Source organism: Calonectris borealis, chromosome Z (assembly GCF_964195595.1).
Source record: "Calonectris borealis chromosome Z, bCalBor7.hap1.2, whole genome shotgun sequence".
NCBI lineage: Eukaryota > Metazoa > Chordata > Aves > Procellariiformes > Procellariidae > Calonectris > Calonectris borealis.
In genome coordinates this window covers 23,241,257-23,254,351 of record NC_134352.1, presented here as the reverse complement: position 1 = coordinate 23,254,351, position 13,095 = coordinate 23,241,257, and the positions used below count along the sequence as shown (strand labels likewise).

Sequence of the window (13,095 nt, the reverse complement as noted above, 5' to 3'; positions counted from 1 at the left end):
CGGCAGAATTTTTTCAGGAAAGTGGGAAAAGAGAAAAAATAGATCTAAGATCACGGAATAAAGATTCAGTCATGAAAGTAACAAACACAGCTTTCATGCTGTAAACAGGCAGACTCAAGATCTGAACACTGATGAAAGGCCAAGGATGACTAAGAAAAAGTTTAACTTTTATTTAAAAGGTAGAAAGTTTATAAGTTTCTTTTATGTGAACAACATCTAACATCTCTCTACAAGATCTAACACATTTTATTTTCAGCGTCATCATTTACTAATTGAGCCTGCTCGCAGAAAAACTGGGTCCAATTTGGCTCCTCTTGAAGCTGCTGCCAAAGCACACCAAAACGCCTATTGTCTTCATTGGAATTGAAACCGGGTCCACAATTTCAAGTACTCCCAAATCAGGAAAGGCTTTGGTAACTCACTATTGCTTTCACAAGAAAAAGAAATGTTATTACCACATCACTGCCTGAGGAAGAGAATTGGCTTTTGTGGGAACAGGCCAGGGAGACTGGCAGAACAGCTGAAGGAATCACAAGGCCAAGAGTATTTTATTAGTAAATCTCATCCATACCTACCTGGAGCGTTGGGAGAGCAGAGAATACCCCCCATTTTCAAAGAAAGACGGTCTGTAGAGGTGATTTTAAAGGCAGTATAGTTTGTCAAGCCTTAAGACAAAAGAACAAGAGACTACTCAAAATAATCCAGAATAAATGTGGTTTGAAGGACACCAAGAGCTTTTGATTCCAAGCATGCTCCCATGGCTTTGGAGCTTGCTATGTTCCAGGTGAAGGAAGTACACGCTGAAAAGAAATCTGAAGTGTTCAGCCAACTTAAATGGTATACACAAAAAGAAAAGGCATATATGGGCACGTGTTTTGCAACATCTAGGTCCTGCTGAGGGACTTTTAGAGAGAAAAAAAGAATAGGGGGAAGAATATGGCTGAAGAATCTGACATCACTTCAAAACAGAGGCAAAATACTTGATCTTTTGAACTCAAGGGCTTTATTCCATCCTGAAAATATTAAAAAACACCTTTAAACCCACTCCCTCCTCCCCTACCCAAAGCAGGCAATGCAAATTAAACCTAAAAAGCTGAGGGCAAGTCAGGACATTCACACACCTCTTCAAAAGGTTCCACTACAAGGTCTTGTGGCTTTCTTCACTTCTTTCACAGAGGAAATAGCAGTAGGAGAAAAGTTTTTTGCAAGTGTAACCATGCTGTCAATTTGCATCTCTCCTTCCTTTGCCCAGGGCCTTTTTCTCCTGATCACCACTACTGAACTTAGGCTGCCTTTCTCCCAAGACCCCTTCTGAAGTGTCCCAATTTCCTCTGAAGGGAGATGCAGGCATAGTTGTCAGGATCATTTGCTGCACGGTCCCCAATATAAACAGCTTGCTTTCAGTCGTTCAAGCCAGCCTTCAACATCACCCAGCAATGCAACGCCTTCAAAGCACCCCAACACATATCACTCACCCCTTACAGTCAGGCTATGACAATCAGAATTATGATAGTCTGAGACTCAGCTTTCTTTTTATTCTGGCATATTGAATAAAGAAACCAACCATACAGACACAAGGTGGTCTCTCAGCATCCAGCAGACCCCAAAGGACCCCCGAAGGGGGAAGCCTGGCCTGCGTGCAGCACAGCGTAGATACGGCCAGCTGCACCACCTAGCCCAGGATCCAACGGGCTCCTCGCACTCCCTGACATTGTCTTCCCAGGTCGTACAGACACGGCCACAGAAAACCACAGGAAATGAGAATCTGACGGTTCCTCAGCATGAACGAAAACTGAAGAAGTAGTAGCAGTCATGGCTTTCCAGTCCCATTTGGTTCTGACAACAGGACTTCCTTTCCCTTCAACAGCCTTGATGAGAAGATTACACTACTTTATAAACAACAGCCATCTTCTAAACCATAGGCAAATAGCTAACACCACCGAAACACAATTAGAGCAGAGGCAAGGCCTAACGGAGTATTCGTCTGTCTCCGGTGTTGGCCAACACCAGCTAGCTTTCAGGACACTCTAAGACGTCCCCAGTAGGAAGATGTGGAGAGTCTGCTTTCATATTACGTGTCATACCAATATTCAGAGATTACCTCTTTTCAGAAGGGATATCTAACTACTTGCTTCAAGTTGTAAGTCAGTGCTGAACTCAGCCCTCATGACTCACCTAAGTGTTCTTCCTCATTTTTTTAATTCTGAGTAGCTAGTTTCACCAGTTTCCTGTGGTACTCACACATGGCATAAAAAAACATGGATTTTCCCTTATGGTTCTGAATGTAGCCCCTTATAAAGACGACTCTTGTTCTGGTATTCTGAGGGGAAAAAGAACTAAACCTCATTACATTCCTTCTAAGCCACCATTCATCCACTAAATAGGAAAGAAGTTTGTCACAATTTTTTTACACTGTGACACTAAGAATCGGAATAAAACTGATGAACCAAAACCAGAACTGTAATTTTTCCATATCTAATTTATTTAAAAGATTAATAATAAACTAGATCTTCAATATTTAATAAATAAGAAGTGGGAATTACTATAGATAGAAAGTATTTTTGGTGACACTACAAATAACCTATTCTCAGATATAAATGAGAACTTACAGTGAAATATATAGTATGTAGAAAACAAGAACCAGCTCCGGTGTTTTTTATCTGGATGGTCTTTCTTCTGGCTCAATCCTGCAAGATGCTCAACTGCCTTTAGTTCTGCAAAGTGTTAAAGCATGTGCTTACATACATTAGTAGCCATGCCAAATTTTACCACTAATTACATAGGGAAACTGCTATTTTCTGCCTTCCAAATACTTTTCATGCAATTGAGATATAAAAGATCCTCCTTTTCCATTACTAAAAGGCATTTTGTCTCACACAGCCAAAGAATTTATCCCTCTGCATTCAGTTCTCATTTTCCTGAGAACACAGGAAAGATAGTAAAGTGCTGAGCCACTTATTACCAAACTGGCTCACTCAACCACGTACAGATTTTACCCACAAACCCAAAACTTCAAGAACTAGGGGAAGACAAAGCGTCTTGTCTGGCTTTTAGAGAGCCATTTGTAAGCCTGCAAAGTTTAAAAGGTAAATACTGACAAACAAGTAAGTACATGAACCACACAAAATATAGTCTACTTTTTCCTCCATGTTAGTAACTATCCATGACTATAAAGACTTTATTATATATTTTAAATGTAAGCAGAAGGAGCAGTTGGATTTCACAGGATGTAAAGGATTCCCCTTATTAAACATAACTAATACAAATACCTGATAGGAGGGAGGGTTTGCCACGTGTATGCACTTCCCTCATATCACACCAAGACAGAATAAAAATATTCACCAGGGGCAATGAGAAAGAAGGGTTTGTTTAAAAGGAATCCTTACAAACCTCTGAGACTTCTAACAACCAAACTTTAACATAACACCCCTTGTGCTAGATGTTAATGATGCATCCAACTCACTAAAGATTCACATCAAGAATGATCAAAAAATCCCTACACTGGTATTTTAAATTTTACTTGTTATTTTCAATAATAAAGATTTGTACTGTCAAGTCAAAGAAACTACTGAGGTGTGATTTTTCCAGCTCTGGAAAGGTACTACTACAATTGCATTTCACAAAAGGTCTCTTCCCTTGTCACCACAGCATTTAGTTTCCTCTGTCACTCATATTCCCAACTGTTTCTCTGTCTCTCGATTTCTGACCTCCCCAATACTACTGTTTTTCTTTTCCTTCCCCTCAAATAAAGAATGCAAATCCACTGGCTGTGTGATTACTGCTGCCTGTGTTCCCCTACACACCTCAGGCTGGACCATCCTGACCCATTTTTCTTACAGGTAGGCACCTGCCTCCCAAAGAGTCACTAAGCACAGTCTACTTCTGACCAGTGGGACAACAGGCAAAACAAGGTGTGGTATGTTTATAGTGATATTTAAATCTCTTAATACGACTATGGAAATTTTAGCTTTAAACAAATAATATTTATGGTCACAAACCAAGCAATACAGCCTTCTATCAGAGATAAAAAAGCACATTTCCCACTTGGCAAAACAGACAGGCTCCCCTCTTAATGCTGCAGCAAAACGAAAGGAGCAGATATCTCATTTTGCAATGTTTCTGTTGGTTTTCCACTTCTAAATGATAGCATGGGTTGACCCCAGGCATGTCCCTTTGACCTTACTGCCTACAGTGTTCAACCATCCCCAACACAGGATGCAAAGGAAGAAGTGGGAACAAAAGCACAAACAATACTGAAACTACAATCTTCATTTTAAACTATGAAATTAAATTGGTATGCAGCAAGCAGAAGATCTGATCAAAAAGGCAGTATCTAAAATGTGTACTAAAAATGCAGTCTGCAAAATTCTACACAGATACTGAAATATGATTATTCACTTGCAAAGATCTCACTTTTGAATAAAAAGCAGCTAACATAGCTGCTGTATAATTACAAAAATGAAATCCTTTTGAGGAAAAGAAGAGTTTAAATAAAAAAAAAACATTGACAAGAATGAAGAAAGGAGAATGCATCAGTAACCTCTCATCTTTCTACCACAACCATGGATATTAGTAATGATGCAACATGACCAATACATAACTTCTCGGTTTTTCATACATGTTTCAATACCATCTTTGCAACAGATATTTTACAGTGTGAAGTGACATAAAACTATATCTTCTTAATGAAATTCTCTTTCTGAAGGACCTTTCAAATTACTCAGTCTCTTCAACAGTTCCCCTTATATCACGTGGTAAATTTTAGCAGTTTTCTTTCTTGAGGGGAAGGGTTGCAATTCTCCAGTTGAATTTTAGTTTAGAACTTCAATAAACTAAAATGAATAAAATATCAACAAATGGTATTTAACTATACTAAGTACTCTAATATAAGAAATGCTCAATCCAAGTTATAGAAATCCAAAAGCATTTAATAAGAAGGCCACCTCACACAGCTTATGTTTGCCCTGGTTATAGTAAGAAATTATTGCTCACTGAAACCAGCAAAACAGACCCCTCTGTTTTGATCAAACCTCAGGTTGACTAAGAGGTAACTTCATTTAAAAGTTAATGGATTTCCTTCTTGCTGTCATGCTGGTTTCATTAATTTAGTTAAGTGCACCTAGGGAAAATAAAGTGTCTCAGTGTTCATTTATTTTATGGTTATTCCCCGGAGTATTCAAAATTGCTGGTCTCATCTGTAAAGATACTGGTGAAATTAGTGATCTATTTCAAATATGTGACAGTAATTTTGAGAAGCAGTTAACAGCAAGGTTCATGAGCCCTTTTGTTCTTTTTATTCTTTTTTAACTAGAATTGTGCGCTATTTCAGTCCATTCTTAGAGGACTGAAATAGTGCACAATTCCACCTGCACCATCTTGTACTGAGTGCGCAATCAGATGACTATTTTATACCCATAATAGAAATTTAAGAAAGAATAGCATCTTTGTAATGTGGAAATGCTATGGAGTATCATTAATTTACATTTTTTGTTAAAACTCTTTTTTGTTGCTTTTGTTACAAACAATCCTTGGATGTATTGCATCTACGACATTAAAGAAGCAAACACATACTTATTTACACTTGGAGCTTGACAATATTATCTGTTTAGTTTCCCTGCTGCTGTACAAAATATATATGGAGTAAATAACAGAAAATTGCAGCTTTATAGAGAAAAGAAATTATGAGGTTGCCAACAAGACTTAGAATGGTATCGGTTTTTCTAAGTACTGTTTTCAGTGTTTAGCAAAAAAAAAAGCTGGATTTCAAGATTGTGTCCTTTTAACCCATTCACTTTTTGTTAACTATTCTTTTCAAAATATTATTCTAGATATCTAGAAGAATCTGCCTTGAAAGTATCTATTGATCAATACCAAACAGGGCAGAGGAAAGAATATGATTTAATATGCTTGAGCGTTGATATTACAGTTTCGTAACTACGGTAGGTGGTAAGTAAATTACTAAAGGTGGAAAGCAACTTCAATCTACCATTAAAGGGATTTTTAGGACTTCTGAAATAGTGTACCTGCATAATTAAGAAAATTCCTCACAGAAAGATGCTTTCCTTTTTAAAAAATGTAGAAGTATAAAACAGCAGAAATCACTATCACAATACGTTCCATATTCACACAGCAAATGATGACCAATTTGACTTTTAATGCCAACTCCCAATTAGAATAATGAACACAATGTAAGATCTTTCTCTTCATACGGCTCTATCTTCTGCTGACATGTGCATTCATTAAGCATTTTCACCAGCGGAAAAAAATAAGAATCTACCATTCCCATATTGACTCCTTGGAGTCCCTGGAGCTAAATTAGCTTGATCCAAAAGTACACCTCACGTTTTCTGTATATACTAAATTGTGGAGGTATGAAGCCGGGAACATTTTGAACTGCTCAGATTTAAAAAAAAAAAAACAAACAAAACTTCACTGGGGAGTGAAACAAGAAGAACAATGCCAGAGTAATCCCCAGAAAACTTTCTAAGAAATGGTATGTTTACCTATTTCTATATATTATACTAAATCATATTGTCAATTATTCCATGAGTTTCTTAACAACATCTATCATATTCTGATGAACCCACTCATGTTTTTTACATATCAAGTAATTTAACAAAGTTCCTAACCTCAGCCACTCACCATTTCAGGTATTTGTGTGTGTGTGGTTTTTTGTTTATTTTTTTAAACCACGTTGAGATGTTGAAGCCTGCTTTTAGATTGTTGGATCTCATTTTGTTAAATTCTCAGTACATCATCGTGAAGAAGAATCTGTCTGCTTATGTCCCAGATAAAAACCACACACTTTCTTTGGAGACTGGGTACCTTAAAGAGAGATACGACCTGTAAGTGTGGCTCACAAACTACACTCTGTAAAGGCAGAAATGCAACTCTGCATGGAGAGCCACACATGGAGGGCCAGATAGCGTTGTATGTCACAAAAGTACCAATTAACACCTTAACATACCAAGTAAGTGGTATACTGGCCAGAATATCACTATTAGATGGTACTACTTAATAAAATGTTACAGAACATACACTGCAAACGGAGTCTTCCAGGAAGAAGTAGTGTATCTATCCTGTTCATCACTTCTCTTATAATGAAACTTTGCTGTTGGCCCATTACACATGTCGAATTAAATAGGACTTAGCACAAAAATAGTGCTCAGAGTGGAATTTCAAGGAATACTTCAAAAGTGCAATGACCAGATGGCTTAAGACTAATTAGAGAGCTTGTTCACTGGAGAAGTAGCTAATATTTTTTGGCAAACTTTATTCCAACCAAAGAGATACAAACATAAAATAGAGGTGTCTCTTAACATTTTTTTAACTTCTTCAGGGAAAAAAACCCAATGTTTTCTTAAATAATGTTTTCAAGAAAAATAAGTAAAAGAGTTGTTAAATTCCTGTTACATACACATTACAGGATGACCATTCTTTCTGAAACAGCTAATCACAATAGGCTTCATAACAGTATTTTCTAAGGACCCACAGAGGTTTCCTTGACCTCCAGTAACAAGATTGTGCAACAAGGCACACCAATCTCCTTCTGCGAGGACAATCACTCCAATTCTTAACAGAGTCAAAATATGTAATGGCTACAACCCATCAGTCAGGTATCATGTCAAAACACTATTGACGTGTCTTGTGACATCAACAAATAAGCTATACCTACTTAGAAGGTATAGTACCGTACTGTAAAAATGCCTAAGTTATTGTTTAATCTATGTGAAGATGAGTCAAAGTTACAGTCCTGGAAAAGTGATTATTTTTCAGTTAACAGCTGATTCTTACCATATTTGTAGCAAAAGTCTGTTAAAAACCCAATTCTTAATTGGCATCTTGAACATCCTTTTTAGAGGAAAAGCTGCCCCAACCTAAGACCATATACCTTGATTAGACAAAATGCACCAGAACCAGGTGAATAGCCTGTTTTAATCCAAAATTTTTTGGACTAACAACTGCCATTGCCTTATTATCTCTAAAATATAACGCTCTCCAAAATCTCTCTCACTGTTAATGTACTATAGGGAAACATAAAAAATGAGATTATAAGATATTTGATGCCCTTTCCTGATTATCTAGCTATTGTCAGCCTGCTGTAAACCTGAAGGCTGGAGAGCCAGCTTCCACATTTTCACACAACAGTGCGCTGGCCTTAAACCCCAAAGACAGAAAGAGAGAACAGCAAGACAGCACTGCTAACACTGAGAAAAGAGAAACAAACTATGAGAAGCAAAAGTCAGTTTGAGCAACTACACGGAAGAGATCATCACAAACCCCTCCAGACAGCGTGGCCCACAGCAGAGTGGTCAGCTGCTACCACCCTAGAGAGCTGGGAACTTTATTCCTGGCTCTGATGTTGACCTGTTGCATGACCTCGGAAAAGTCACTTGACCTCTCTGCACCTCAGCTTCCCCACTTGGAACCAGAAAAAAACCCAATCCCTTCCTTTCCCTAACAACCTCTTCGAAATCCATACAGAAGAGACCAGTATCTCTAAATTGCACTCCAAGTCTTAGTCTTCTGCCACCTCTGCTCATTGTTTTAATCTGACGTACAATTTAAAGCCCACTGTAGTATCAAGAATGTGTTAATAAAAACGGTAATTCAAAAATGTCATATTTTGCTGCATACAGTTGCTGTCAAGCGTAGCATGTCAGAAATAACTACCATGCAAACTAAGCAACGCATCTTCAAAACTCTACATCCATTCAGAAACAAGCATCTACTTCATGCCTTTATTTCAGATTCACTGAACAAATGAAGTTGCCTAGGACTCCTACAGTCACAGAGCTCAGTCTTCCACCCTTGAAAGCCAAGAGGACTAAATCCACTAATATCAAGTAAGTACATAAACAGTAAATAGCTATTAAGTTGTGGGTTTTATTTGTAGCAGACATGCATCTGCTTGGGGTAAAAGAAGGGAATGAAGTTGCTTGTACAACCACTTAAAATCTCTGCTCTTATAATAGTTTAAGATTTGTAAAACAGTACCAAAAACACAAGTTTCCTGTGTAGCTGCGAACCCAATTAAAAGTATGAAGACAAAAGAAAGATTACATGCAGAATCTGAAGTTCTAAGGAATTTTTGTTTTAAAATAAAATACATAAGAACATTTCTAATCTGTATCTTGGTGCCAAAGCTGAAATTCTACAAAAAAAACCCACAAGACTGCATTTTCAGATCTGTACATGCTAACAAAAGAATTAAAACAAAACATTCATATTTCAAGGTTAAAGTGCCAAATGACAGAACATGACAAGGTTTAAATTCTGTTTTATTAAGAAATAATTATATAACTTCAGTGGAAACCTGTAGAATAAAAACAACACGAATGCTCCCTGAGCAGTTTAAAATGGCACAAGCCAGGACTCAGTTCTGCCCTCCTCCAGCGGTGAAGCAGATCAGGGCACCGACCCAGCCGAAGACTAACCCAGCAAAAGGAAAACCAGTGGTTACCCTTCAGCTGGACATGCGCCGCTCTTCACACACAGCTGCACAAACACTTGTGCGAGTACAAAGGGAAGGGAGAACACAATGGTGGAAACCATTGACTAGGGGAGAGCTATGCAGTTCCTCTCTGTAGGCTTTCAAGGGCTCACAGAGCTACGGCACTGGGGTGTGGTTTCATATTATACAAATATAATCTTAAAAAAAAAGAAAAAAAAACAGGCTGCTATAAAAAGGGAGATTCTCCTTTCCCTAAAGTTCCCTGCTGTGCAGTCTCAGCGGCTACCCCAAAACGTTAATAAACTACTACTTTTCTGTCAGAGCCGCACACTCTTCCAACTGACTCTATGACTGCTCCATGGTTAGGTTCAAGACAGAGAAGGAACAGGTGGAAGGGGTGAAATCTTCAGCATCATACCACGTTCAGATCGCAGTAAGAATGGCAGGAAACCACACCTTCATCTTAAACTAGACGCTTCCCAACACTGCAAGTCATGCGTTCTTAAACAGAAGTTACATCTTCAGATCCTTTCTTTCCCATGGAACATTAATTTTTATTAGACACTGCAAAAACCCATCACCTTTCAGGGTTTGGATTCATGAAGCTAGCCGTAGGACTATGTTTGCAGATTATTCTCTTAATATACTTCTGCGACTGCACATTTACAGGCAACAAAAGCATATATGCATACATAACATATATACCCACATCTGCACATATAAAGGTAAGCTTTTCAGAAATGCCTAAACTTATACTTCAAAGACCCTACGTAGGTACTGAATTCCAGCGTCACAGTGATTTGCTTACTCCTCTGTGCTAAGAGTGGATTTATGAGCCTATTTGCAGGCAGTTGATTCAGCAAAGCTTGACAATTCTCCATACATGCAGAGCTGGTAGTGCCACAGACTATAGTTAAAATTATATTGTTAATTTAGACTCCCTCTCCCCCTCTTTGGGTTTTCCTTTCCCCAGTTGCCTCACCAAATTTTAATCATTCAAGCTGAAACATACAGGCATACAAATTTTTGTTCCTTGAATGTCTTAGGTAAAATAGATCAGCCATTTCCAAGAAGAAATTTTAGAAGAACTGATTTCTGTCTTTTTTTCTGATCCAACACTGACACCACGTTCTTACGTTGCTAATAAATTCAAGTCTCCGGCTTTTCAAACAAGGGCTTCAAGTGTCTGAGATGCCATTTGCTGTCATCAGGCCGAACCAAACAGGACCAAGTAAAGGGCCTTTAGAAAAATCTCAGTTTTCACATGCTCTGTCAGGTCTCATTAGCGTTTGGCAGCCGACTACTTTGAAGAGTTCATCCGCGCCGAGCGTGCTGCAGCAGGGCAAGAGCTTTTCCCACCGACCAGGCTACCGGCCCCACAGGGGGGGGTACGAGGCTGGACCTTCACCCCTCCGCTCGGGAGCTGCTGCCCTGCCGGCCCCGGGGCCGGGGGGAGGCGCCCGGCTCTGCCCCGCCGCCGGCGGCCCTTGCCCCGCAGAGGCGAGCAGCTCCCGGGAGGGCACGGCAGGCAGCAGCGGCCGAGGGGAGTGACTCAACACGGGTGCGCAACAGCCCGTGTACACAGCCGCCTTTTTCTTTTTTTTTTCGCCAGCATGTACGGAAAGAGCCTCGTGCCAAGTGTCCCGAGTGCTCCGGGACGGTCGGCACCTGCTCATTTAAATGAGTATCTCCAAGTCAAGTCTCCAAAGCCACCTCTGCCCCACCGGCACGCGTCTTCCTGGTTCATCCGTCCCTCGCGCGACCGCAACGAAAGTTACGAAATTATTTTTTCGCCCCCCGCGGGATCCCGGAAACCCTTTTTCCTACCGCCGCTCCCTTCCCGGCTACCGAAACGCGGTGGGGAGCAGACGCCGCCGGGCAGCCGCACCGCACGGTGCGGAGCCCGGCCCCGGGGGCTCTCCCGCAGCGCGTCCCGCAGCCCCGCCGCCGCCCGTACCTTGATGCCCTGCTGCTGGGTGGTCAGGGTCAGCTTGGACTCGTCCAGGAGCAGAACTTCGCAGTAGAATTCCTCCGGGACCGCGCAGAAACAGCCCATGCCTGCTGCGATAGCCGGGGATGGGGCGGGGAGGCGGGAAAAGCCCCGAGCGGCGGCGGAGAGGGGCTGAGGCGCAGCCGGGGCTGGGCCGCGCCCGGCTCCGCGCCCGGCTCCGCGCCCGGCTCCGCGCCCGGCTCCGCGCCCGGCTCCGCGCCCCGCCGCAGCGGCTGGAAGCCGGCGGCTGCTAGGGCGCAGCGCCCAGCCCCAGGGGGCGGCCCTCCGCCGCCGCCGCCATCCCGCGGAAGAGCCTGGACGGGGGGTGCCGGGCGCTCCCTGTGGGAAAGGGGGAGGAAAAAGACCGGCGGCTTTTTAGTAAGGAGCCCAGGGCTCAGCCCTCGCCCGCGGCTGGCTGTCACGGCGGCTCCCCCGCCGCTGCCGCCCCGGGGAGGTACCGAGCCGCCCACCCGCCCCGTCCCCCGCCCCGTCCGCGCACGTTTCCGCGCCTCCTGCCTCCTCTTTGTGTGGAGGAGCGGGAGCCGGGGGAGCCCTCTCCGCCGCCGCGGCCAGGGGTGGGGGGAGGTCGGTGTCCCCGCCCGGCGGGCGCGTTACCTCCGGCTGCGGACCCTGCTAGCGGAGCGGGGCGGCGGCGGTGCCCAGCGAGCGCGGGGCTGGCGTCCCCCGCCTGCCCGCGGCCATGTAGGGAGGGCGCCGGCAGCCGCTCGCCTGCTCCCCCGGCGGGGGCGGAGGTATGGGGGGGCACCGCCGGGCGCCGGGACCGACCCAGCCGCCGGCCGACTCCTGCTGTCCGCCGCGCAGGGCTGCCCTCGGGCGGGCGGTGGCGGACCGGGGCGGCTTCGAGACGGAGGCCGGCAGACGGCACCTGCCCGGCCGAGAAGCCGCCGGCGCCGCCCACGGGCTGGCTGCTCCGCGCCCGCCCGCCCCGCCCCGCCCGCCCGGCACCGACACCGTGCACCGGCCCGCGGCACCGCGCCGCATCTCACGGTACGCCACCGGCATCCCAGGCCCGGAGCCGGACCCTCGCTGCCCTCTCCCGGGGCTCAGCTGTGCCGGTTGCCGGCGGTGGGGCGGGGGCGGTGTCCCCCGTGCTGGTGCCGGCCCGCCGGCCTCTGCCACCGCGGCCCCTCCCGGCGGCCGCGGCCCCGCACGCCGCGGCAGCACTGACCCCTGCTGGGCCGCGGGGGGCCGGGGCCGCGCTGCCCGTGGAGCGGCGGCGGGGGCGGGCTGGGCGGTGTGCCGCCAGGGTCGGCGGTGCTCCCCGAAGAGCGTCGGGTCGGGGAGCGGGTTTTGTACGTGGCAGGGAAGGGCGTCTGGAGACGCCGGTGAGAGGGCCGGGAGAGGCTGACTTTAAAAGTAGCCTTGGAGGAAATGTTTTTTCCAGCATGCTGTTAAATACTGAGCTTGCTACAGATACATTTAACTTAAAATCCAACAACCCTGTAGTATTAAAAAGAAAAAAGAAAAAACACCAAACAAAAAGAAAGAAAAGGTAGAACATCAAAGAACTTGCAACTGCCTTTGCAGTTGCTGTGTATAGTTTCTGGAGCACATACCAGTCCACCTTTGTATTTCAATTGCTGCACACATCTATATTCCATGATTTTCCCCCCTCAGGCAGAAAGTTAAG

General features: G+C 44.0%; 1 protein-coding gene across 1 annotated transcript in view; it reads right to left on the bottom strand.

The window, feature by feature from the left end:
- The window catches only part of EPB41L4A (erythrocyte membrane protein band 4.1 like 4A), a 135,714-nt gene extending 124,078 nt beyond the window's left edge, over positions 1-11,636 (bottom strand). The window contains exon 1 of the mRNA XM_075136683.1: positions 11,412-11,636. Within this exon, the coding sequence (XP_074992784.1) occupies positions 11,412-11,510 (99 nt within the window). The 5' untranslated portion in view covers positions 11,511-11,636. The remainder of the gene's footprint in view (positions 1-11,411) is intronic.
- Between the last annotated feature and the right edge of the window lie 1,459 nt (positions 11,637-13,095).